General features: G+C 44.4%; 1 protein-coding gene across 4 annotated transcripts in view; it reads left to right on the plus strand.

The window, feature by feature from the left end:
- The window catches only part of LOC105023997 (WD repeat-containing protein 7), a 149,809-nt gene that overhangs the window by 91,461 nt on the left and 33,588 nt on the right, over positions 1-24,760 (plus strand). For all 4 annotated transcript variants that reach the window (XM_013140291.3, XM_020042862.3, XM_034290238.1 and 1 more), the window contains 2 exons: positions 28-252; positions 20,701-20,887. In XM_013140291.3, the coding sequence (XP_012995745.1) occupies positions 28-252; positions 20,701-20,887 (412 nt within the window). The remainder of the gene's footprint in view (positions 1-27; positions 253-20,700; positions 20,888-24,760) is intronic.

A 24,760-nucleotide genomic window follows, 5' to 3' on the forward strand; every position in this document is an offset into this window, starting at 1 on the left:
CCTGATGGTGTTAACCTCCTCCTCCAGGCTGTCTGTCCAACCTGCCTCCTAATGCCAAGAAGATCTGCAACTCGTATGAGGAGCGTCGAAAGCAGGCCACAGCCATTGTGCTCCTTGGGGTCATTGGGGCAGAGTTCGGGGCAGAGATCGAACCCCCTAAGCTGCCGTCCAGAGCCAGAACCAGTGGACAGGCCCCAGAGGGCTTTGGACTGACAACTGGAGGGTCCAACTACTCCCTGGCCCGGCACACCTGTGAGTCAATACCTTTCCACAGTGATACATTATTTTTCTGTCTTTGTTTTTTTTCCTCTCTGCTTCTATTCTAGTTCAAGGGTCTTTATTTGTGTCATCTGCGAGGCTGTTTCTACTGGCCCTGAGAAAGCCCTTTTATGCTTGGAGTTAATGTTAGGTTTAGGTTAGAATTAAGGTTTGGCATTTAGGTTTATGTTTACTGGTTAGGGAAAATAGAACTTTTAATGGGAATAAATGTTGGTCTTGAAATGGTCCGTGTGTGTGTGTGTGTGATCTGGGTGTGTTGTTATCCTGTAGTTAATAATGTGAAATCTAATTTTCTTGGAATTTAAAGCCTATATACAGAAGGCCTAGACACTACAGTAAAACACCTAAAGTAAAACAATACTATATATAACAATACACACACACGCGCGTCCCCGCCACATCCCTCCATTTAGATAGAGACCCATAATCCTGGCCGCTCCACCTGGTCTGTGGTCTCCGGCCCAATAATCAATAATCAGTCCTCCAGTCTCCGTGGCGATGGCGTGCCGAGAGTCTGCCATAGATAATCAATGTGATTGGCTCGGTGCGTTCTCATCTGGCCTCAGACCTAGAAATCCTCAGACCGTGGCGCAAATGGCATCCTCTCTCTCCTCTAGTGCCTTTCTTCTGACCGGGTCTCATAGAGAATAGGGCACCATTTGGGAGTGCACAGTGTGTACTGCTCCCAGCCAATAAACCATCTAGCATTGCACTATATATTTCTGATCCCCTGGGGGGCAGGCCTTTATCAAGTGTGTAAGGTAATATCTTTCTGGGTTATTGGAGGTACGTGAACAGCCACTAAGCAAAACGCCACGGTGCCAGGAGGAGAGGGGGAGATGGGGAGGAGAATAGTATGGCAGAAAAAGGAGAAGGCCAAGACAGGAGAGCATGGGGAGGTGGGGGAGATGAGATGTACGAGAGAAGGAGAAAAATAAGAAAATGTTGTGGATGCTGGATGGAAAGTGGTAAAAGAGCTTAAAGAGCAGCTGTGCTGGATTCTGATCTATTCTGCAGCAATGTGCAGTTCAGGCCATAAGTATTTGGACAGTGACACAATGTTGTTTTGCTCTCCAGCACTTTGGATTTGAAGTTACGGTGGTAATAACAGAACCTTTTGACCGTAGTCTCTCCGTTTTAGGGTACCAGACCATCTGGACAGTTTGCCTTATGCATGTCACTCACAGTAGTTTGCCGTTCGTTTTTTTGCGTCATCAATTCGAGCACTAGACAGCTGTCAATGTCTTGTCTTGAGTCTAGGGTTAGCATTTGGATATGGAGCTGAAACCTTTTGTCTGAGAACACAAGGACCGAAGAACTCTCAAATCAGGCTGGATATTCATGATGCAGATGATGAGAATGCATTTTAAGAATGTAACCAAAACATTAGGCGTGCCGAAGACAACTGTTTGGTACACTGACATGGTGAAAGAAAGCCCTGGTTAGCTAAGCAATGACAAAATACCAAGGAAGACCAAAGAATCCTCACCATAAGGAAGAAACCGCAATGAGGAACCGTCATTGGTTCTGGAAGAAGTAAAGAGGCTCGTCTGGAAAGTGCAAAAACACCAGGTAGTGTCAAAACTAAGATGGCCTGAAAAAGAAGTGTGGAGAAGAAGAGAGACTTTCGTACCACCTTGTCTGTGATAAAAGGTGAATGGGGTGTTGTGTTTTGGGCATGTGTCTGCCACTGGAATTGGCTCACTTGTCTTCATTGACGATGTACTGTTGACAGCAAGAGTAGGGAAAATGTTGCGTTGTGCAGAAACATCTTGATGGTTCGGGTACATCCAAAAGTCATGGGATTGGTAAGGAAACTGGTGCTGAGCATACTGCTAAATCAACCAAGGAGTTTTTCGGGGGCCAAAAGTGTAAGGTTCTCGACTTGCCAAGTCAATTACCCCGTCCTGAGTACAAAACTGGCAGAGCTTCACCAGGGAAAGATAGCCAGTGTCTGATGAGGTCTATGGGTCACAGACTTCAAGCAGCCACAGAATGCAAATAATTTTCAATCAGGTACTTAATATGACAACTGTAATTTCAGATTGTTAATTTATCCAATTACGTTTGACTGTTTATTTTAAAAAAGGCTCCCCAGTTCTTGGTTTATGGATGTAAATACCCTCAAATTAATGTTGGCAGCACTTTAACCTCTTAGTCATTGTTTTATTTCAAATCCAGTGAGTCATTATGTTAGATGAAGTCAGCTATTATCGCTATGTTTTTCCTTTGAATCTGATTCACTGTTAGTTGACAAACACTTTCTACTTGGGATGGCCCAAATGTCCTCCTATTCCCTATGACGTCTTCCTGCTGAAAAGATTTTGTGAAGGACCGCATGGAGAAACATCCAGTAATATTCACAACGCCATGTCTCGTCGGCATCCAATGGGCAGATTGCCTTGTTTCGCTTGGACATCGGTAAACAGTTGTGGTTCTCTCACACACACACCCACACACACACGTCAGTACAGTGATGAGTAACTGACAGGGCTTAATTGCCCTAGACAAGCCTGAGGGCAGAATTATCCTGCTGGCTGTCAAATATGTACTGGGATGGAGAGTGTCTCTCTCTCTTCCTCTCGTCTCTCTCTCTGTGTCTCTCCCTCTCTCTGTCTCCCTCTCTGTCTTTCTCCCTCTGTCTCTCTGTCATTCTATCTGTTGGTCTTTCTCCCTGCCTGTTTTCTTCCCTGTCTGCTTTATTGGCGTGGGAAACATTTGTTGTAAATAGACAAATGTACAAATATTTACCCGTATGGTATCTGTGGCTGTCTGTGTTGGTGTCATATAATCTTATTCAGTCTGTCTTGTCATCTCTAAACTAGGATAACTGGCAGCCTAAAAGGAATCCCCTGCTAGACCCCAGTCTTTAATTGCTGATGTGTACAGATCCTGTAAAGTGTTCTTTCTGTAGATTGCCTCAGAGAGGGTATGTGGAAAGCTGGTCAACAGGGACACCAGAAACCTGTCACAGCAATAAACTGACCATGTTCTGTCAAATTATAAATGAAAGGATTGCTGTGCGTGCGTGCGTGTGTGTGCGTGTGTGCGTGCGTGTGTGTGTGTGTGTGTGAGCAAGCGAGCGTGCATGCGTGCGAGTGTGTGCATGTCTGTGTCGATAGGGCTGTGTGTGGCATTAGCACAGGTGTTTGGGTAAAATTCTTCTTAATTAACGGCCAAATCACGGGTTGGAAGAAACTGACAGAAAATAGCTGAATGGGTTTTTATAATAATTAAATGTGTGTTGAACTTGAAAGCACTTAAAATACTATATCTTGGGGAAATTGTCATTGTGATGCTGAAGTTAAGTGTGTTTCAAATAAATCACAGAAAAATCCCCAAATTGTGGTAAATACAAAATGGTTGACTCTTGAGTTAGGCTGATGTTAGAGTTAGTATTAGTAAAATAGTTAGTCTTAGGAGTTAGTGGCAAGAATCATTGTCAGGTTCAGGGATATGTAGAACGGTGCCTCTTGTGTTGTGTGTGTGTCTGTGTCTGTCTGTGTGTATGTCTGTGTCTGTCTGTGTGTATGTCTGTGTCTGTCTGTGTGTACGTCTGTCTGTCTGTGTGTGTGTGTGTGTGTGTGTGTCTGGTGGTCCACCAAGGTCACAGTGTTCTGGTGGAGTTTGTCCATGCTGTGTTGTGCTGTAAAGTTATTCCACACACACTTTGACACACACTCACACTCTGACACACATACAGAGTTTTTTAAGGTTAAAGTTATTCCACACACACTTTGACACACACACATGTGCATGCACGCAAACACACACACACACACAGTGTTATCTAAGATATTCCACACACACTCTGGCATTTCCTTGTTTGTAGTTTTGTAGTTGAGTTTTGTGAGTTGAGAACACTAAACCTCTCTTCTTCTGTCTCTCTCCATTTCTATGTTCAGCTATTGCTCTCACGTTTTCTGTGTTTTTGCCAGACTGTGTAAGGCTAGAAGAGTGAACGTCTCTTACTGAGTCCGTCCGTCCCTGACTGACTGACTGACTGAGTGACTACTCCTTGTTAAATAACGTAGTGGTTGGAGACGCTGGCTACGGAACAACAAGTCCCGCGTTCGACTCCTGTAGCGGTCAACACACATGATGCCTGAGGTTCAGGACAGACAAAAACCTTGCTGGCTACAACCTTCAGTAGCTACGTAATAGTAAGCCTAAAATGAAACTTTTCTGGTCGATATTAGGATTTGTTCAGGATAGACAAACACGTCACTGCCTACATGATGCTCTCGTCTTTTCACTTCACAAAAAAGTCAGTTATAAATATATCGTCACCTATATTGATTGATACTCAATGTCATTCACGAATGGCTAATTAGCTGTTAAAACAGCCAGTGGTAAAAGAGGATTGGTTCGGAATAGACAAAAACTTCGCTGGCTACAACCTTCTGTAGCTACAGGAAGCCTAAAATGAAACTGTTTACTGTAGTGATGGCCAAGCGAGGCTTCATTATAGTTATTTTAGCAGCAGGATATTATGCTGGTAGCACTCAGATTTTCATTATCACAATAAAAGCCATCATTGACATTTAGAAGGCCATATAGTTAAGTCTAGTATGTAAAAAAAAAAGAACACACAAGAACAACATTGGAACGGACATTAAACATATAATGGCAGACTAGATTGACAGACTAGATTGTTATCTATATTGCCTTTTTATAATTCAATGATGGCTTTCATTTTGAAAATGAAAATCTGAGTTGCTAGCATAATATCCTGCTGCTAGAAGAACGGCCATCACTAGTTTACTGTTTTGCAACTATTTCTGGTGGATTTTTTAATGTCTTAGTATTTTTTCAGGAAAGTCAAACACTTCGCTGGCTACACGATTCTCTTGTCTTTTCCCTTGATGTAAAAGTCCGTTATCGTCACTTATATTGATACAGTAGTTATTGTATCAATGTAATTCACGAATGGCAAATAAGCTGTTAAAACGACCAGTGGCAAAAGCCATTCAGTTAACAGATGCTATTTGTGGTGGAGGTAAACTTAATAAGAAACGTTACTCAGTTTAACACAATGCTTAATGGCATCTAGCAACATATTACTGGCTAATACGCTTTTAAAATGGTCAGTGGCAAAAGTCATACAGTTCATAGATACTATTTGTGTTGGAGGTAAACTTCATAAGAAACGTTACTCAGTTTAACACGATGGTTAATGGTGTCTAACAAAATATTCAAACTTGACGTGATCTTAATGCATGACAACATTATAATGTCAATATGCTATACTGACACCTGGCAAATGGTAAGCTCTGTGGCGTTGTGGTTAAAGACACAGCCTTTCATGTGGGCGACCTAGTTCAGAATCTTGAAAGGGCAGCCATGATCAACACTTTCTATTGCAGGCCGGCTGAACTAGGCTTGCCCGGTTTCTTGTTCTCTGACTAGACTGGTTGGTTGAGGACATCTACCTTTTCGCTAAACGTATTTGGGTTACCCAGTATTTGGGTCAACTTCACTCTGTAATGTCTTGTCCTAGACAGAGGAGGATAAGGTTGGTAGCTTGAGGTCCGACTTAATCAGCATTCCAATCCGCACACTATAACCTGTGTAGAGAACTTCTTTTGATCAGGGTCTGAAGAATGGGTGTCTGTTCTTACCTCCAGTAAAGTGGATTTGTGAAATTGGAATTTTTTGACGTACAGTACTAGTTTGAGCATCAACCAACCCATTTGGAGTTGATTATGAAATGAGGTAGCTGTGTTTTAAAGTAAATGTAGGGCATTTCAATTAATTAATTAACTAATGTTAGCTATCTAACCAAGTAGCACACCATAACAGTAATTCTTTAAGCAAATAGTTAGCTTACTTACCCTTCTTTGCCTGGCCATTAGCTTGCGTTAACTTGCTTTCCACTCACTGCTTTTAATGTGATTCAGGCTAGCTTATGGACAGCAGATAATTTGGACAAATAAGTAAATGTGTTGTTGGTGACTTGAGTGCTATTGTTGCAAGTTTTGCTCACTACTTTATACTCGAAGGTTTGGCTGAAAATATGTTTGTGTTGTGAGAAATGCTAACAATAGGAAGCACATGGTTGTTGATTTCCTGTACTGAGATTTAAACAATGAATATAAGTTGTTGCACCTACAAATGTAGTCACTGCAATAACTTTGTTTTGTATATGTCTACAACTTGGGCTAGGTTTGGGCAGTACTTCGAAAGAAGAGCAGCCCAAATTTAGAACTGACCTGACGCATTACGCAGTTCTTGACCTTGTCACACAATTCCCTCAAGCATTTGTGCACCATTTTTCCTGTCACAGCATCGCCACTCGTCACATAACATAAACCAAAGATATGATGGGATTGACATCCCCACTCAAAGATCAGGCTCAGCTAGTTACCATAAATGACATGTCAGGGATAAAATAAACTGAGTGATCCGACAGTTGTTGTACTGTGTTAGATTAACATTAGCTTGCTGTTTAGCTTGCTTTCAGGCAAAACTAGCTTGCAGACTATTTTCCAGCAAGGAGTTTGTTTCATAGCCGAGTCATAGCCTAGATTAACATTGTGCTTGAATTATTCTTTAAATCTTCGTTATTCCCTTACCTTTATTTGTGGTCCACAATTAATTTGACAAGTGTTGAGCTTTTACCAGTCATTGTGAGTTGTTCAGATTGTACGGAAGTGCCTGAGACCAAGACAAAGCGTCCCGACAATCCTAGGAAGTTCCCAGGACGTCCTTACGACTCTGCATTCGAAAGAGGCCTGGATAGCATAGTGTTGTTTGTCTTGGTACCGGTTGAAGATTAGAGTCCTGGGTATGGTGTTGTTTGTCTTGGTACCATTTTAAGCCCGGTTGGGCTGGGGACCCGTTTGGGCTGGGGACCCGGTTGGGCTGGGGACCCGGTTGGGCTGGGGACCCGGTTGGGCAGGGGACCCGGTTGGGCTGGGGACCCGGTTGGGCTGGGGACCCGGTTGGGCTGGGGACCCGGTGGCGAAGGGGACCTAGATGGCCTGATATGGCCATCATATACACCCAAGAGTCTGTGCGTGTGTGTGTAAATGAGGGAGTGTAGCAAATGAGGGTGTGTGAGCATTGTGGGGTGCAGGTATTTATGTGTGTGTGTGTGTGTGTACATGAGTGCAAGTGAGCAGTGTGTGCGTGTGTGCGTGCATGTACTGTGTGGTGTGTGTGTGGGTGCGTGTGTGCGTGCATGTACTGTGTGGTGTGTGTGTGGGTGCGTGTGTGCGTGCATGTACTGTGTGGTGTGTGTGTGGGTGCGTGTGTGTGTGCATGTACTGTGTGGTGTGTGTGTCAGTGGCCAGTGGGGACCTCCACCTAACACCCCGCGGCCCTGGCCCTCCTGCCCTGGAGGGGGATCAGCCAGTGGGCCAGGCTGTGTGGGTCGGGGGCCTCTCACTGGCCGTTTGAACCCAGGCCCTCTAAGGTGAATAGCCGGGGGCTCTGTCAGGGGATTGGACCTTCCTCCTGAAGCCCCGGGCCCAGGCAGGACAAGGTGGAGTGAGCTGGGCCCCTCAAAGCTCCTCTTAACCTGGCCCGGGTCTGTTTCTTTGTGCTGCCCTGATATGAGGTAAAAAAGTGTTGGACGGACACGCACGCACACACACACACACACACACACACACACACAGCTATGCAAGGCAGCAGCCCCAGCGTTCATGGTGGAGGAGGCTGGAAGAGAGAGGAAGAGAGGGAGTTACTGGGAGGGTGAAAGGAGGGAGACCAACATGAACCTCCTTGGTTGGTTAGCATCTCATCTGGTCCCTCCTACTGACCAGCCTGGGAGGGTACCTCTCCACCCCCACCTTGCTCTGCTGCCTCCCTCCCCAGCCAGGCCCATAGAGCACCCTCCTAAAATCTGTTATTGCTTAATAAAAGCTCAGATAGGCAATTATGTGCCGTGGTAAAACCTGGGCCGTGTCAGAGGACATGGAAAGGCCTGAGGATAGGATTACTGCTACAACTAAGGTCCAGTCCGCCATTTTACCTACAAGATTAAGGAACAGGCTTGGTCTCTCTTTCTTCCCCTCGTTGTCACTCTCCCTCTCTCTGTGGTTCTATATATCTCCTCTCATCTCTCTTCTCTGTCCATCTCTTGTACACTGTGGACAGATAGCTCTGATGTGAAAGTGTACGATGGATAGATGTTGTTGGCGTATAAAGGTAGAAAGCCCCGTGATTAATGTGTGCTGTCGTGATATTGACGCTTCTACAGCAGCTGAGAGAGAGAATGAGGGAGTGACTAAAAGGTAGAGTGGGGGGGTGAAAGAGACTAGTTAGAACAGGGAGGAGGGAGGAGCGAGGATGGAGGAGCGAGGATGGAGGAGCGAGGATGGAGGAGTGAGGATGGAAGAGGGAGGATGACTCTGCTGCTATGAAAACAGTCTAGCCACACTGTAGTTTAATTTCATTGTTTGGAAATTAAAGGTAGTCCCAGAATACGTCTGGGTAACACCAACTCTAGAACACATGTGGGTAACGCCGCCCACTCTAGAACACGTGTGGGTAACGCCGCCCACTCTAGAACACGTGTGGGTAACGCCGCCAACTCTAGAACACGTGTGGGTAACGCCGCCAACTCTAGAACACGTGTGGGTAACGCCGCCAACTCTAGAACACATGTGGGTAACGCCGCCAACTCTAGAACACGTGTGGGTAACGCCGCCAACTCTAGAACACGTGTGGGTAACGCCGCCAACTCTAGAACACATGTGGGTAACGCCGCCCACTCTAGAACACATGTGGGTAACGCCGCCCACTCTAGAACACGTGTGGGTAACGCCGCCCACTCTAGAACACGTGTGGGTAACGCCGCCCACTCTAGAACACGTGTGGGTAACGCCGCCCACTCTAGAACACGTGTGGAACTAATCCCTTCTTCTACATCTCTTTCCTCTTGTCAGTCCACTGTCTGTAAAAAAGTACAAATGTAGCAAATATTAATACATTTTTAATATAAATAGAAACGTGGGCACAGTAATAACACAATATTGTGTATAGCCTCATTTTTACATCTGACCTACTCCTTTGTCCTTTTCTGGTTTGTGTGTGTGTGTGTCTATAGGTTTGATGTTAACTTTTTACTCTTCAGAAATAGCTGGTTCTGCATCTTTATCTCTCTCTGTCTTTCTTTCCCACTAAAGCCAGTTTCATCCCATTTTCTTTTTGGATCTACTTCTACTTTCCTCCAAGTCCCCAACATTGATTTTGCCTCCACTTTCAATCAGAGCTCTTCAGGATGGAAGAGTGAAGCTGGCTGTGCTGCCAACACCTGCTTTGTTGTGCTCTGTTCTGATCTGCTCTGTTCTGCTCTACCCTATTCTTCTCTGCTCTCTTCTGCTCAACCCTGTTCCTCTGCTCTGTTCTTCTCTGCTGTGTTCTGCTCTGTTCTTTTCTTTTCTGCTCGGATCTGCTATTTTTTCCTCTGCTCTGTTCTTCTCTGCTCGGTTCTGCTCTGCTCGGTTCTGCTCTGCTCGGATCTCCTCTGCTCGGATCTCCTCTGCTCTGTTCTGCTCTGCTCGGTTCTGCTCTACCCCGGTTCTTCTCTGCTTGGTTCTTCCCCACTTTGCTTTGTTCTGCTTCATTCTTTTCGGCTCCGTTCTGCTCCGTTTTTGAGAGGAGGAAATGGTGCTGGAGGGGTGATGCACTGTGACTTTTACATTTAAATAATCCAGCAAATACTCAAATCCAGAAAGAATTTCATCCTTTTCACCCTTGTGTTGCAAGCGCCATGATCTACTGAGACGCGAGATGTTTATGTCTGAGGTGATATGTGGTAGAGATACATGTTGTTTATGTCTGAGGTGATATGTGGTAGAGATACATGTTGTTTGTGTCTGAGGTGATATGTGGTAGAGATACATGTTGTTTATGTCTGAGGTGATATTTGGTAGAGATACATGTTGTTTATGTCTGAGGTGATATGTGGTAGAGATACATGTTGTTTGTGTCTGAGGTGATATGTGGTAGAGATACATGTTGTTTGTGTCTGAGGTGATATGTGGTAGAGATACATGTTGTTTGTGTCTGAGGTGATATGTGGTAGAGATACATGTTGTTTATGTCTGAGGTGATATGTGGTAGAGATACATGTTGTTTGTGTCTGAGGTGATATGTGGTAGAGATACATGTTGTTTATGTCTGAGGTGATATTTGGTAGAGATACATGTTGTTTATGTCTGAGGTGATATGTGGTAGAGATACATGTTGTTTGTGTCTGAGGTGATATGTGGTAGAGATACATGTTGTTTGTGTCTGAGGTGATATGTGGTAGAGATACATGTTGTTTGTGTCTGAGGTGATATGTGGTAGAGATACATGTTGTTTATGTCTGAGGTGATATGTGGTAGAGATACATGTTGTTTGTGTCTGAGGTGATATGTGGTAGAGATACATGTTGTTTGTGTCTGAGGTGATATGTGGTAGAGATACATGTTGTTTGTGTCTGAGGTGATATGTGGTAGAGATACATGTTGTTTGTGTCTGAGGTGATATGTGGTAGAGATACATGTTGTTTGTGTCTGAGGTGATATGTGGTAGAGATACATGTTGTTTGTGTCTGAGGTGATATGTGGTAGAGATACATGTTGTTTGTGTCTGAGGTGATATGTGGTAGAGATACATGTTGTTTGTGTCTGAGGTGATATGTGGTAGAGATACATGTTGTTTGTGTCTGAGGTGATATGTGGTAGAGATACATGTTGTTTGTGTCTGAGGTGATATGTGGTAGAGATACATGTTGTTTGTGTCTGAGGTGATATGTGGTAGAGATACATGTTGTTTGTGTCTGAGGTGATATGTGGTAGAGATACATGTTGTTTGTGTCTGAGGTGATATGTGGTAGAGATGCGTGTTGTTTGTGTCTGAGGTGATATGTGGTAGAGATACATGTTGTTTGTGTCTGAGGTGATATGTGGTAGAGATACATGTTGTTTGTGTCTGAGGTGATATGTGGTAGAGATACGTGTTGTTTGTGTCTGAGGTGATATGTGGTAGAGATACATGTTGTTTGTGTCTGAGGTGATATGAGATACATGTTGCCTTATGATGGTCCTATAATGTTGTCCTAGTGGTTTCCCAAAGCCACCACTACTGTAGCCCGAGGTTGCCTTCATCCTCACATCAGCATCTCCTCTTCCTCCTCCTCCACTCCTGTTACATCCTGGCTCTAATTAGTTGTTACCGGGGACGATTCTAATGTGACATGTTTATTGCCCTAACTAACAAGTCATTAGCTTAGCGGATGTTTTGTCAATATTAATTCATTCATTTAGGCCACGTCAACGCTTAAACAAAGATGTCTGCCCTGAGAAATGTACTCAGCTTCTGCAGGCTGGATGCTGGATGGGTCCACCAGACGAGGGGGGGACCATAAATGTCTCCTAGTGTGTTGTGGGTAATGGAACGCTGGGAAGCTTGAGTACAGGCCTAAATTGTGTTTGCTTGTTTTTGTGTTGGTTCTCACGTGAAATTAGTAATATCAGAGGAAAGTGGACATTTGGCCGGTTTTCACTAACGAAATGTATGTTTTTAAGTCATTGATTTACAATTAAATAATTTTGCTGTTAGAAATTTTGAGTTGGGTTTTGTGTTAAGTTCATATTTAGGAGAGATATTTTTTGGGTTTTAGATATAGTTAAGGTTGGGATATTTTTAATTGTCCAACATTTTGGTTCTCAAAAACATAAAAAATATAGTGTGCTTACTATAGGATAACACAATTTAAATTGAAATAATATTTTGGATCACCTCAAGGACAATAAAACTTGAACACATGACCCTGACACATTAGAATGACTTGTGAAGTCCAGTGCTCACAGAATCAGTACCACGACCACTACATTCATTAACCCTTTCATTGTCCATTAGCACACATACAGTCTAACCTTAGCACTAATCTTAATTCTAACTCTAAGCCCAACTGTACAAGAAACCCTAAAGCCTAATTATCTTCAAATTGTACTTTTATTTATTTTATTCTAGTGCCCATAAGTATACACACACACAGACGCGTGCACACACACACAGACACAGCTGTTGTCATGGTTAAGAGGAATGTACACTGGATGGGAGCGCGTACGTATGCCACTGACTAATGCGTTTGCCGTATTTATTCAGCATTTATTCATTTAATTATTATCGCAATATATTATCCATGCATCCCCTTTCTAAGACGCCCCACATCTGAAAACATCCAACAGCCCATTGGCCCATTGGCAAGACGAATCACAGCAGTCCAGGAAGTCAGAACTGTATGATGCTGAACGACCTATGACCTTAAGCATTCATCAATATGTCAGCCCAGGCTTCACTGATGCTTTATAATAAAACTTTATTGGGAAGGAGAAGATTTCTCCCTGACCTTCTTCTGTAAGTCACAAGGGGGAAAAAATGAAGTCTAGTCTACTTTATGTTGTTAGAAACTTGATATTTATGAAAGGCTACATATTACTTGTCTGGCCCGTCTGTAAATAAAGTGACTGTGCAGTCCTGAAGAATGGTTGTGGATGGACACCCACTCACAGCAGGGAGGGAGGGTGACAACTCCTGTGTGTTAACAGGCACCTCTTTCATTCATCGTCTTTGTCTGTGTCACCCCGCTGTGGCCCAAATGCTCCACTACTTTAGACCAGGGCCCATAGGAGATAGGAGGAGAGGAGAGGAGAGGAGAGAGGGGGCTGGGAAGGACAGAAGATAGGGCAGGGGAGGTAAGAACTGTACTGGCCACCCCCTCAAAGTCTGTCTCCTCTCTAGGTTTTTTCCTAGGTTCAACTCTTTCTTTCTGTTGCTTGCTCTTTGGGGTCTCTTGCTGGGTGTCTGTACAATCAATTTGTGGCTACTGCTGATGTAAAAAGTGTTTTATAAAATACATTTAATTGATTGATTGATTAATTGATTGAGACTGGAGAGGGAGAGGGGACGGGAAAGGGGATTGGAGGGGAGTTGAGAGGAGATTGCTTCCAGAGTGATGTTGTTTTAATATGGTGGCTGTGGTTTGGCCAGGGTGTGACAATGGATGAAGGCATTTACTGTGAGGTTCAGTCTACTCTGAAGTAGTTAGGCAGAATCTCCTCTGTCTACCCCCCCCCCTCACACACACACACACACACACACACAGATCCTTCCATTCCAGGTAGTTAAGATCTCTGGTTCCGCGGCTGTGAGTGTGTTGGATCAGGTTATTCAACAGACCTGTTGCTGTTCAGGCAGGGTCTCTCAACACGCACACACACACACAGTGTAGCAGCCCGTTCGAGATACATTCTGGTGTGGTGTAGATAATTGTGGCTGTGATTATTTAATTGATCTGTCACAAACAACATAAAAATTGATTGGAGCTGCCGATATGAGGACGGTTAGAGGCTGTCCTCTGTGGAACGTTAGAGCACGAGGCTTAGACAGACGCACCCACACTCTTTTATGCCCACACGCAGACACGCCCACACGCAGACACGCCCACACGCAGACACACCCACATAGCCCTGTCCGGGCTTAAGTAGGCGTCTGTGGATGGCCGTGTAGGGCTACCTCATTCAAGCCCTGCTATGCCAACGCAGCTGGATATTCAAACATTTGGATGGAGGAGATGAAGGGATGGATGGACGAGATGGAGGGATGGAGAAATTAAAGACAGATCATTGTCATTATTACCAAGCACCTGTATGTGGGTGTGTGTGTGTGTGAGTGTGTCTCCAGGTGTTCTCTCCTCTCCCTCTAATTGGTGTTTGGGAGGCTGTGGACAGAGTGGGAGGGGTGGGGGGAGAGTGGTGGGGGGGAGGGAAGGGTTTAGGGAGAGATGTTAGGAACCTGTCATTTCTTTCTCCTCAGGACCAGTAGTAATCATCTCAGCGAGGGGGGGTGTTGGTTTGTGTGTCTCTGTGATGGCAAGACTGCCTGTCCAAACAACGGCACATCAATATTAGAACATTTTACCGGAGCCTAGTGTTTACAACCGGCAGGGACAGAGGCACTTTCCGTCTGAATACTGCTGAATGACAGCAGTGTGTTTTTGATAATGGGGCCCATTTTGGAACCATCTATTCCATTCTGCTGTCTGTCGGTTCCTTGGTGTGTTTTATGTCAGTTTTCCAGAGAGTGAGAGAGAGACACATAGAGCTAGACACAGCTTGAGGGCAAGACTGAGACAATAGAGACAGCAAGATGGAGAGATGAAGTGTACAGATTTATGTACAATTCCATACATCTGGGGCAAGGTGGTTATGTTATTACATCAGGCTAAGTAGCTATCATTTCATAGGTAACAATGGTACATTATATCCTCTCATTCCAGAGTTGACATTGTTACGTTATAGCTTCTCATTCCATAGGTTACATTGTTACATTATAGCCTGTCATTCCATAGGTTACATTGTTACATTATAGCCTCTCATTCCATAGGTTACATTGTTACATTATAGCCTGTCATTCCATAGGTTACATTGTTACATTATAGCCTGTCATTCCATAGGTTACATTGTTACATTATAGCCTGTCATTCCATATGTTACATTGTTACATTATAGCCTGTCATTCCATAGGTTACATTGTTACATTATAGCCTGTCATTCCATAGGTTACATTGTTACATTATATCCTATGTGTGTCTGCTCCCTAAACGACTTTTCCTGTCCTCCTTCGCGGTTGTCATAGATTTAAACCTCTCATTATGTTAGATAGATGATGTCCCTGCCTCCTGAACTGGTCAGGATTATCACGGTTAACCCCTCCCTCTGAACCACCCCTCCTACTCAACCTCCCTCCCCCCTCCCTCTCAACCTTCCCCCTCCCTCTTTATCTCCTCTCCCTCTCTCTCCCGATTTTCCTCCCTCTTTTAGACTTTCCCGCTCTCCCTTTCCATCTCCCTCTCTCCATCGTTTCTTCAGCCATTCTCCCTGTTTAGCCTCTTCCTTCCCTCTCATTTCCCCCTCCCCTCTTTCTAAGTGTTTAGCCCTGGAGGCTGTCAGCCACTCATTGAGCATTAGTAATTGTAATCTGTTCATATTACGTCCAAACAGACAGACAGGCAGACAGATAAATAGGTGTGTGTTTGTTTGTTCACGCGCGCACGCGTGCACGTGTGTTATATGTTCCCAGGGAGCAGAGCAGACACTTTTAACAGAGGCGGACCTCATCTTTTCGCCTGCCCTCCTATAGAGCACACAGGCGGACAAACAGCCAGTCAGCAGAACACCCTGCAAGTCAACATGCCAAACAGACTGCCAGCCTTTCAGCCAACAAAACAGCCAGTCAGTCAGTTAGGGCCAGACCAATGACCATCAACAGATTGTTAATAAATCTTACTAATATCACGTGTTTGTATTCAGAGCACGGGCTATTAATTCAACAGCAGAAGCCTGCTAATAATATGATGCTCCATGCTTTTCTGCCGGCCAGGATCTTCCAATCAGGCCAATCAATCCACATTCCCCACCGCGTTTAAACCAATACGAAGGCAGTTGCCATTTGGAAATCAGATGTGCTTGATGACAAATGTCATAAGATAAGGATGATGAGATTATGGCTGGGGGGCCGGGGGGTCGGGGGACGAGGAAAGACCTTTCTAAAGGCCAGAGTGTTAGTGTGTGTTTTGGTGACGTGCACACGCATGCTAAGATGGGTTATTGAAGTTCCCATCGTCCAATAGCTGTATTGATAAGAGATCCAGTGTGTGTGTCTGGTTTGTTTTGTGTGCTAGCGTGTTTTTGTGTACTGGCGTGTTTTTGTGTGCTGGCGTGTTTTTGTGTGCTGGCGTGTTTTTGTGTGCCGGCGTGTTTTTGTGTGCTGGCGTGTTTTTGTGTGCCGGCGTGTTTTTGTGTGCTAGCGTGTTTTTGTGTGCCGGCGTGTTTTTGTGTGCCGGCGTGTTTTTGTGTGCCGGCGTGTTTTTGTGTGCCGGCGTGTTTTTGTGTGCCGGCGTGTTTTTGTGTGCCGGCGTGTTTTTGTGTGCCGGCGTGTTTTTGTGTGCCGGCGTGTTTTTGTGTGCCGGCGTGTTTTTGTGTGCCGGCGTGTTTTTGTGTGCCGGCGTGTTTTTGTGTGCCGGCGTGTTTTTGTGTGCCGGCGTGTTTTTGTGTGCTGGCGTGTTTTTGTGTGGACATGGTTGTGGGTGTGTTTGGGAGTGAGTGTGTTTGGGCGTGTGTGTGGGGGAGTGTGGGTGTGGTCGCTGATGATGCATATTATAATAATAAGATAATGAATTATATATATTATCAAAGTAAATATATATACACTCACCTAAAGGATTATTAGGAACACCATACTAATACTGTGTTTGACCCCCTTTTGCCTTCAGAACTGCCTTAATTCTACGTGGCATTGATTCAACAAGGTGCTGAAAGCATTCTTTAGAAATGTTGGCCCATATTTATAGGATAGCATCTTGCAGTTGATGGATGTTTGTGGGATGCACATCCAGGGCACGAAGCTCCCGTCCCACCACATCCCAAAGATGCTCTATTGGGTTGAGATCTGTGGGGGCCATTTCAGTACAGTGAACTCATTGTCATGTTCAAGAAACCAATTTGAAATGATTCGAGCATTATCCTGCTGGAAGTAGCCATCAGAGGATGGGTACATGGTGGTCATAAAGGGATGGACATGGTCAGAAACAATGCTCAGGTAGGCCGTGGCATTTAAACGATGCCCAATTGGCACTAAGGGGCCTAAAGTGTGCCAAGAAAACATCCCCCACACCATTACACCACCACCACCAGCCTGCACAGTGGTAACAAGTCATGATGGATCCATGTTCTCATTCTGTTTACGCCAAATTCTGACTCTACCATCTGAATGTCTCAACAGAAATCGAGACTCATCAGACCAGGCAACATTCTTCCAGTCTTCAACTGTCCAATTTGCTCGTGCAAATTGTAGCCTATTTTTCCTGAGTGTTACCCGATGGGGTCTTCTGCTGTTGTAGCCCATCCGCCTCAAGGTTGTGTGTGTTGTGGCTTCACAAATGCTTTGCTGCATACCTCGGTTGTAACAAGTGGTTATTTCAATCAAAGTTGCTCTTCTATCAGCTTGAATCAGTCGGCCCATTCTCCTCTGACCTCTAGCATCAACAAGGCATTTTCGCCCACAGGATTGCCGCATATTGGATGTTTTTCCCTTTTCACACCATTCTTTGTAAACCCTAGAAATTGTTGTGCGTGAAAATCCCAGTAACTGAGCAGATTGTGAAATACTCAGACTGGCCCGTCTGGCACCAACAACCATGCCACGCTCAAAATTGCTTAAATCACCTTTCTTTCCCATTCTGACATTCATTTTGGAGTTCAGGAGATTGTCTTGACCAGGACCATACTCCTAAATGCATTGAAGCAACTGCCATGTGATTGGTTGATTAGATAATTGCATTAATGAGAAATTGAACAGGTGTTCCTAATAATCCTTTAGGTGAGTGTATGTACACACACACACACACACACAGCTCCAGAAAAAAATTAAGAGACCACTGCTCCTTTTTCTTTCCTTTCCTAAAAAGTCGAAAAGCAAGGTTTTGAGTGAGGAACAGAAGGGTTTAGAGACCACTGCAAATTTAACGCTTCTGTTCCTCACTAAAACTTTCCTTTTCAACTATTTTGGAAAGGAAAGATAAAGGTGCAGTGGTGTCTTGATGTTTTTCCTGAACTGGGTATATACAGTGGGGAGAAGAAGTATTTGATACACTGCCGATTTTGCAGGTTGTCCCACTTACAAAGCATGTAGAAGTCTGTAATATTTATCATAGGTACTCTTCAACTGTGAGAGACGGAATCTAAAACAAAAATCCAGAAAATCACATTGTATGATTTTTAAGTAATTAATTAGCATTTTTTTGCATGACATAAGTATTTGATATATCAGAAAGGCAGAACTTAATATTTGGTACAGAAACCTTTATATGCAAGTACAGAGATCATACGTTTCCTGTAGTTCTTGACCAGGTTTGCACACAGTGCAGCAGGGATATTGGCCCACTCTTCCATACAGACCTTCTCCAGATCCTTCATCGCTGGGCAATACGGACTTTCAGCTCCCCCAAAATATTTTCTATTGGGTTCAGGTCTGGAGACTGGCTAGGCCACTCCAGGACCTTGAGATGCTTCTTACGGAGCCACTCCTTAGTTGCCCTGGTTGTGTGTTTCGGGTCATTGTCATGCTGGAAGACCCAGCCACGACCCATCTTCAATGCTCTTACTGAGGGAAGGACTTTGTTGGCCAAGATCTCGCGATACATGGTCCCATCCATCCTCCCCTCAATACGGTGCAGTCATCCTGCCCCATTTGCAGAAAAGTATCCCCAAAGAATGATGTTTCCAACTCCATGCTTCACGGTTGGGATGGTGTTCTTGGGGTTGTACTCACCCTTCTTCTTCCTCCAAACATGGCGAGTGGAATTTAGACCAAAAAGCTCTATTTTTATCTCATCAGACCACATGACCTTATCCCATTCCTGCTCTGGATCATCCAGATGGTCATTGGCAAACTTCAGACGGGCCTGGACATGCGCTGGCTTGAGCAGGGGGACCTTGCATGCGCTGCAGGATTTTAATCCATGACAGCGTAGTGTGTTACTACTGGTTTCCTTTGAGACTGTGGTCCCAGTTCTCTTCAGGTCATTGACCAGGTCCTGCCGTGTAGTTCTGGGCTTATCCCTCACCTTCCTCATGATCATTGATGTCCCACGAGGTGAGATCTTGCATGGAGCCCCAGACCGAGAGAGATTGACCGTCATCTTCCATTTTCTAATAATTGCGCCAACAGTTGTTGCCTTCTCACCAAGCTGCTTGCCTATTGTCCTGTAGCCCACCCCAGCCTTTTGCAGGTCTACAATTTTATCCCTAATGTCCTTACACAGCTCTCTGGTCTTTACCATTGTGGAGAGGTTGGAGTCTGTTTGATTGAGTGTGTGGACAGGTGTCTTTTATACAGGTAACAAGTTCAAACAGGTGCAGTTAATACAGGTAATGAGTGGAGAACAGGTGGGCTTCTTCAAGGAAAACTAACAGGTCTGTGAGAGCCTGAATTCCTACTGGTTGGTAGGTGATCAAATACTTATGTCATGCAATAAAATGCAAATTAATTATAAAAAAATCATACAATGTGATTTTCTGGATTTTGGTTTTAGATTCCGTCTCTCACAGTTGAAGAGTACCTATGATAAAAATTACAGACTTCTACATGCTTTGTATGTAGGAAAACCTGCAATGTATCGGCAGTGTATCAAATACTTGTTCTCCCCACTGCAGATATATATATACATACACACACACACACACACACACACACACACACAATAAATAAAAATACTCTCTCTCACTCTTCCCCTCTGTCTGTTACCCCCCCCCCCCCTCTGCCTCCCCCCTCTAATGAAAGGTCAGGCGTTAGTTGACCTCTGTGTGTCCCCCCATCCTCCCCCTGTCCTTCCCCTGGTCCACCACAGCGCAGTAAATGAAAATGGCCGGCACTGTTCCTGAAGATGCTGAGGAGAAAGAGGGGAGAGTGGGTGTGTGGGTGTTACTGACCGCGCTTTAGTGATCATCAAGTGGCCAGTTGCTCCTTCCTCACTCTCTGTCAAAACTTCGACCTCCTGTTGAGTCTGTGGTTATCCATTTAAATGTCCAGCCACGCATTTGAATCTTCTCCAATGGTTAAGGAGGGTGGTGGGGAGGGGTGGGGGTGGTGGGGCGAGGTTGTGGCCTGTCAGAATAGTAGTGGGTTGTTCGTTTCGTAAGGAAACGTGGTCCCTCCCGTCCAGCCTCCCACTCTGTCTTTCTTTCTGTCTCTGTTTCTCTGTCCTCCTCTTTGTCTGTTAACTGAAATAAGAGCTGGTTTGCAATAGTGTAAAAATCTTTTCAATAGTTGTCTTCTACAGCCAAAGTGCGTGTGCGCGTGTGCGCATGTGCGCGTGTGCGCGTGTGCTGCATGCCTGCAGATGACTTATTCTTATGAAGCTAGACACTAGAACACCTGCAAGCAAGCATGTACTCACCATCTCATCTGTTAATATGCTTAATATTGTGCTACATCAGAATCTCCAAGGCTGGCAGTTTCTGACAGCTTCTGACCTTCAATCAATCAATCAAATGTATTTATAAAGCTCTTTTTACACCAGCAGTAGTCACAAAGTGCTTTTACAAATCACCCAGCCTGAAACCCCAAGGAGCAAGCAACAAAAACGTTGAAGCACAGTGGCTAGGAAAAACTCCCTACGTTGAAATTTAGGAAGAAACCTTGAGAGGAACCAGGCTCAGTGGGGTGACCAGTCCTCTTCTGGCTGTGCTGGGTGAACATTTTAGGAGTACAAGTTGTAATAATTAGTAAATGCACCTTGACCATGACCACGTAACCAGTGAAGAAAAACACTCAGAAAAAAGCATTGGAAACGACATATGTAAATCCTGCGTTGTTAATGTTTTTGTTTATTCATGGTGTTGTTGTTTACTCCTGCAGGTAAGGCCTTGACCTTCCTCCTCCTACAACCTCCGAGCCCCAAGCTTCCGGCCCACAGCACCATCCGCCGTACAGCCATCGATCTGATTGGCCGAGGCTTCACGGTGTGGGAGCCATATATGGATGTGTCGGCGGTTCTCATGGGGCTGTTGGAGCTGTGTGCCGACGCAGAGAAACAGCTGTCCAAGTGAGGAGGGAGTACACACACACACACAATCTCACTTTATCTCAGATACTACAGTCAGACAGACTCTACAGCTACATACTACGGACAGACTCTGCAGTCAGCTTCTGCAGACAGACGGACTCTACAGTCAGGTACTACAGACAGACAGACAGACAGACAGACTCTACAGGCAGACAGATGCTACAGTCAGATACTACAGACAGACAGACAGACAGACTCTACAGACAGACAGATGCTACAGTCAGATACTACAGACAGACTGACAGATGCACAAGCATCTGTCTGCCTGCAGAGTGTCCAACACGCAGAATGATGAAACCACAGCTGTAATGTGATTGGATGGTGAAACCACGGCTGTAATGTGATTGGATGATGAAACCACGGCTGTAATGTGATTGGGGCCCATTATGATGTAATGATGTCTGTGCGGCTGGCGAGAGGCGGAGGAGACCGTACTGTCTGCCTCCCTGTCCTAAACACACACACGGACACACACTGTCCCTCACCTGGTCCTATCAGGCTTCCTCAACCCCCTAAACAAGGTTACCCACGGCAGCGCGACAACCAATGAGAAATGCTACCAACATCAAATTATGCAATTAAGATGAAACCCGATCTTAACAAATTTATTATGAGTATAAATATGTCTGCCTTCTTTCTGTTGTGTGTGCTAACATGGTTACCCCAGAATGGCCGTCATTTTTCAGGGTTTATTAGCTCACATGGAGAGGGGCTGATGCACTGACCTGTACTGACATGAACACACTTAGCCTGGATGATGACTGTGAACATGAGCTTGGCAGGTTCACCAGACAACATGGGATGACAGTACCCCTTTTCTCCTCTGTGATGTTTATTTTACATCATTGTATTTTCAACATGTAACTATTAGCATTTGCTAGTGCGGTGATTTTGTTATATTAAACAAGTGACTCTTCATGAACATGTATTGTGAAGAAAATGAAAAATTTAGAATTATTGACATTATAAAAGCTGGAAATATTGATCTAGTATAAGTTCTATGAATGAGACAACCTGGTTCAGTTTGGGTCCAGAAAGAACAAAAGTCAGTTCTAGTAGGATGAGAAAATTTCTCCTCCATTAACTAGCATGTCCACTCATCTCCTCTCCACCTAAACTGTACAGGTACTTAACCTGACACCCTCCTTCCCCTGTAAAGGCTATGGTCTGCCTAGACTGTTAGGGCCTACGCTCCCCCCTCTGTACTGTATGTGAGATGTGGCTGTCTCGGCCCATACCTCACCCTGGTACCAGGGCTGATCGAAGTCATTGATCAGGTATTGGCAGGAGGATGGACCTAATGCCCACGGAGACATTGAGTCTCTCTGTCTCTTGTTTATTTACAACCATGAATCACATGGGTACCCACGGCTTGTGTGTGTGTGTGTGTGTGTGTGTACAACTATGGCACCTCTACTACTAATACCAGTACTACTGCTACTATGAGTACTAATACTACCAGTACTACTGCCATCACTACCAATACTACTACTACCAGTAGTTCTACCATCACTATGACTTACTACTATTGCTGCTACTAATACTGCTAAACCAACTACTATGAATTCTGCTTTGTCTCGTTGTCTCTCTCTTGTCTAATTATCTGGCCTCAACAGTTTCCCTCACCGCAGAGCAGCAGGCAACTGGAGTTTTATTTCTATTTCTAGCACACAAGTGTAGGTGGCACTGTGGCTAAGCCTACCATCTGATCCCTCTCTTTATGCCCCTCTCTCGCTCCCTCATCTCTCCCTCACTCTCTCTCCCTCTCTCTCCCTCTCTCTCTCCCTCATCTCTCCATCTCTCTCCCTCTCCCTCTCTCTCCATCTACCCCGTCTCTTCCTCTCCCTCATCTCTAACTCCCTCATCTCCCCTCCCCCTTCCTCTCCCCCATCTCTTCCTTGCACCTACCTAAGCCTCTCTCTTCCACCTCTCTCTCTCTCTCTTTTTCTTTGTGTCTCTCTCTCTCTCTTTGTCACACCTCACCCCATTTTGTTTTTAATTATGTGTGCGTGAGGCATAGTATGTAGTGAGGTGTGTTTGTGAGGTGACGTGTTGGGTGAGTGTCAGTCTAAATGTGTACTGTTGCTTCCTAGGTAAACACTTGCATACCCCATAATGTGTACTGTTGCTTCCTAGGTAAACACTTGCATACCCCATAATGTGTACTGTTGCTTCCTAGGTAAACACTTGCATACCCCATAATGTGTACTGTTGCTTCCTAGGTAAACACTTGCATACCCCATAATGTGTACTGTTGCTTCCTAGGTAAACACTTGCATACCCCATAATGTGTACTGTTGCTTCCTAGGTAAACACTTGCATACCCCATAATGTGTACTCCAGCAGATACAAATAATTATTAAAATTTGTCACATCTAAATGCCCAGTTAACCGTGAACAAACCTCCCTTCCTCATTTATTTGGCATTTTCAGAAACACATATCCCTTTCCTCTCGCCCTTATAGACTCCATTCAGAAACTGTAAATTGCTCAATATATGCATAATCTTTTTTTGTTATTTTCACATTTCCATGCCAAACAAACAAAAATAAGGTATACTAATATGGTATTGTCAATATAATAATTTTAAATCAATACTTTTTGGGGATCTTCCCAAGGACCCTCTGCGTTAGCTCCGTAGAACCCATGTTTAAATACCCATGTTTTGAAGCAATCCAGGATAATGTCAAGTGTTTCCAGGGACATAATATTAGACAGGGTAATGCAGGATAATGTCAAGTGTTTCCAGGGACATAATATTAGACAGGGTAACGCAGGATAATGTCAAGTGTTTCCAGGGACATAATATTAGACAGGGTAACGCAGGATAATGTCAAGTGTTTCCAGGGACATAATATTAGACAGGGTAACGCAGGATAATGTCAAGTGTTTCCAGGGACATAATATTAGACAGGGTAACGCAGGATAATGTCAAGTGTTTCCAGGGACATAATATTAGACAGGGTAACGCAGGATAATGTCAAGTGTTTCCAGGGACATAATATTAGACAGGGTAACGCAGGATAATGTCAAGTGTTTCCAGGGACATAATATTAGACAGGGTAACGCAGGATAATGTCAAGTGTTTCCAGGGACATAATATTAGACAGGGTAACGCAGGATAATGTCAAGTGTTTCCAGGGACATAATATTAGACAGGGTAACGCAGGATAATGTCAAGTGTTTCCAGGGACATAATATTAGACAGGGTAACGCAGGATAATGTCAAGTGTTTCCAGGGACATAATATTAGACAGGGTAACGCAGGATAATGTCAAGTGTTTCCAGGGACATAATATTAGACAGGGTAACGCAGGATAATGTCAAGTGTTTCCAGGGACATAATATTAGACAGGGTAACGCAGGATAATGTCAAGTGTTTCCAGGGACATAATATTAGACAGGGTAACGCAGGATAATGTCAAGTGTTTCCAGGGACATAATATTAGACAGGGTAACGCAGGATAATGTCAAGTGTTTCCAGGGACATAATATTAGACAGGGTAACGCAGGATAATGTCAAGTGTTTCCAGGGACATAATATTAGACAGGGTAACGCAGGATAATGTCAAGTGTTTCCAGGGACATAATATTAGACAGGGTAACGCAGGATAATGTCAAGTGTTTCCAGGGACATAATATTAGACAGGGTGTAATGCAGGATAATGTCAAGTGTTTCCAGGGACATAATATTAGGCTCATGTTACTGTCCTGCAAAAACGAGCCCTGAATTCCAATATATAGCCGAAGACACATGTACAGAATCCAGTTTTAAGCTCTGTTAAAATCTGTACTTTATCATGTTTATATATTTGTAGAGAAACCATTCTGTCCCTATTTATTGTTCAATGT

This window comes from Esox lucius, chromosome 23 (assembly GCF_011004845.1).
Source record: "Esox lucius isolate fEsoLuc1 chromosome 23, fEsoLuc1.pri, whole genome shotgun sequence".
In the NCBI taxonomy this organism is placed as follows: domain Eukaryota; kingdom Metazoa; phylum Chordata; class Actinopteri; order Esociformes; family Esocidae; genus Esox; species Esox lucius.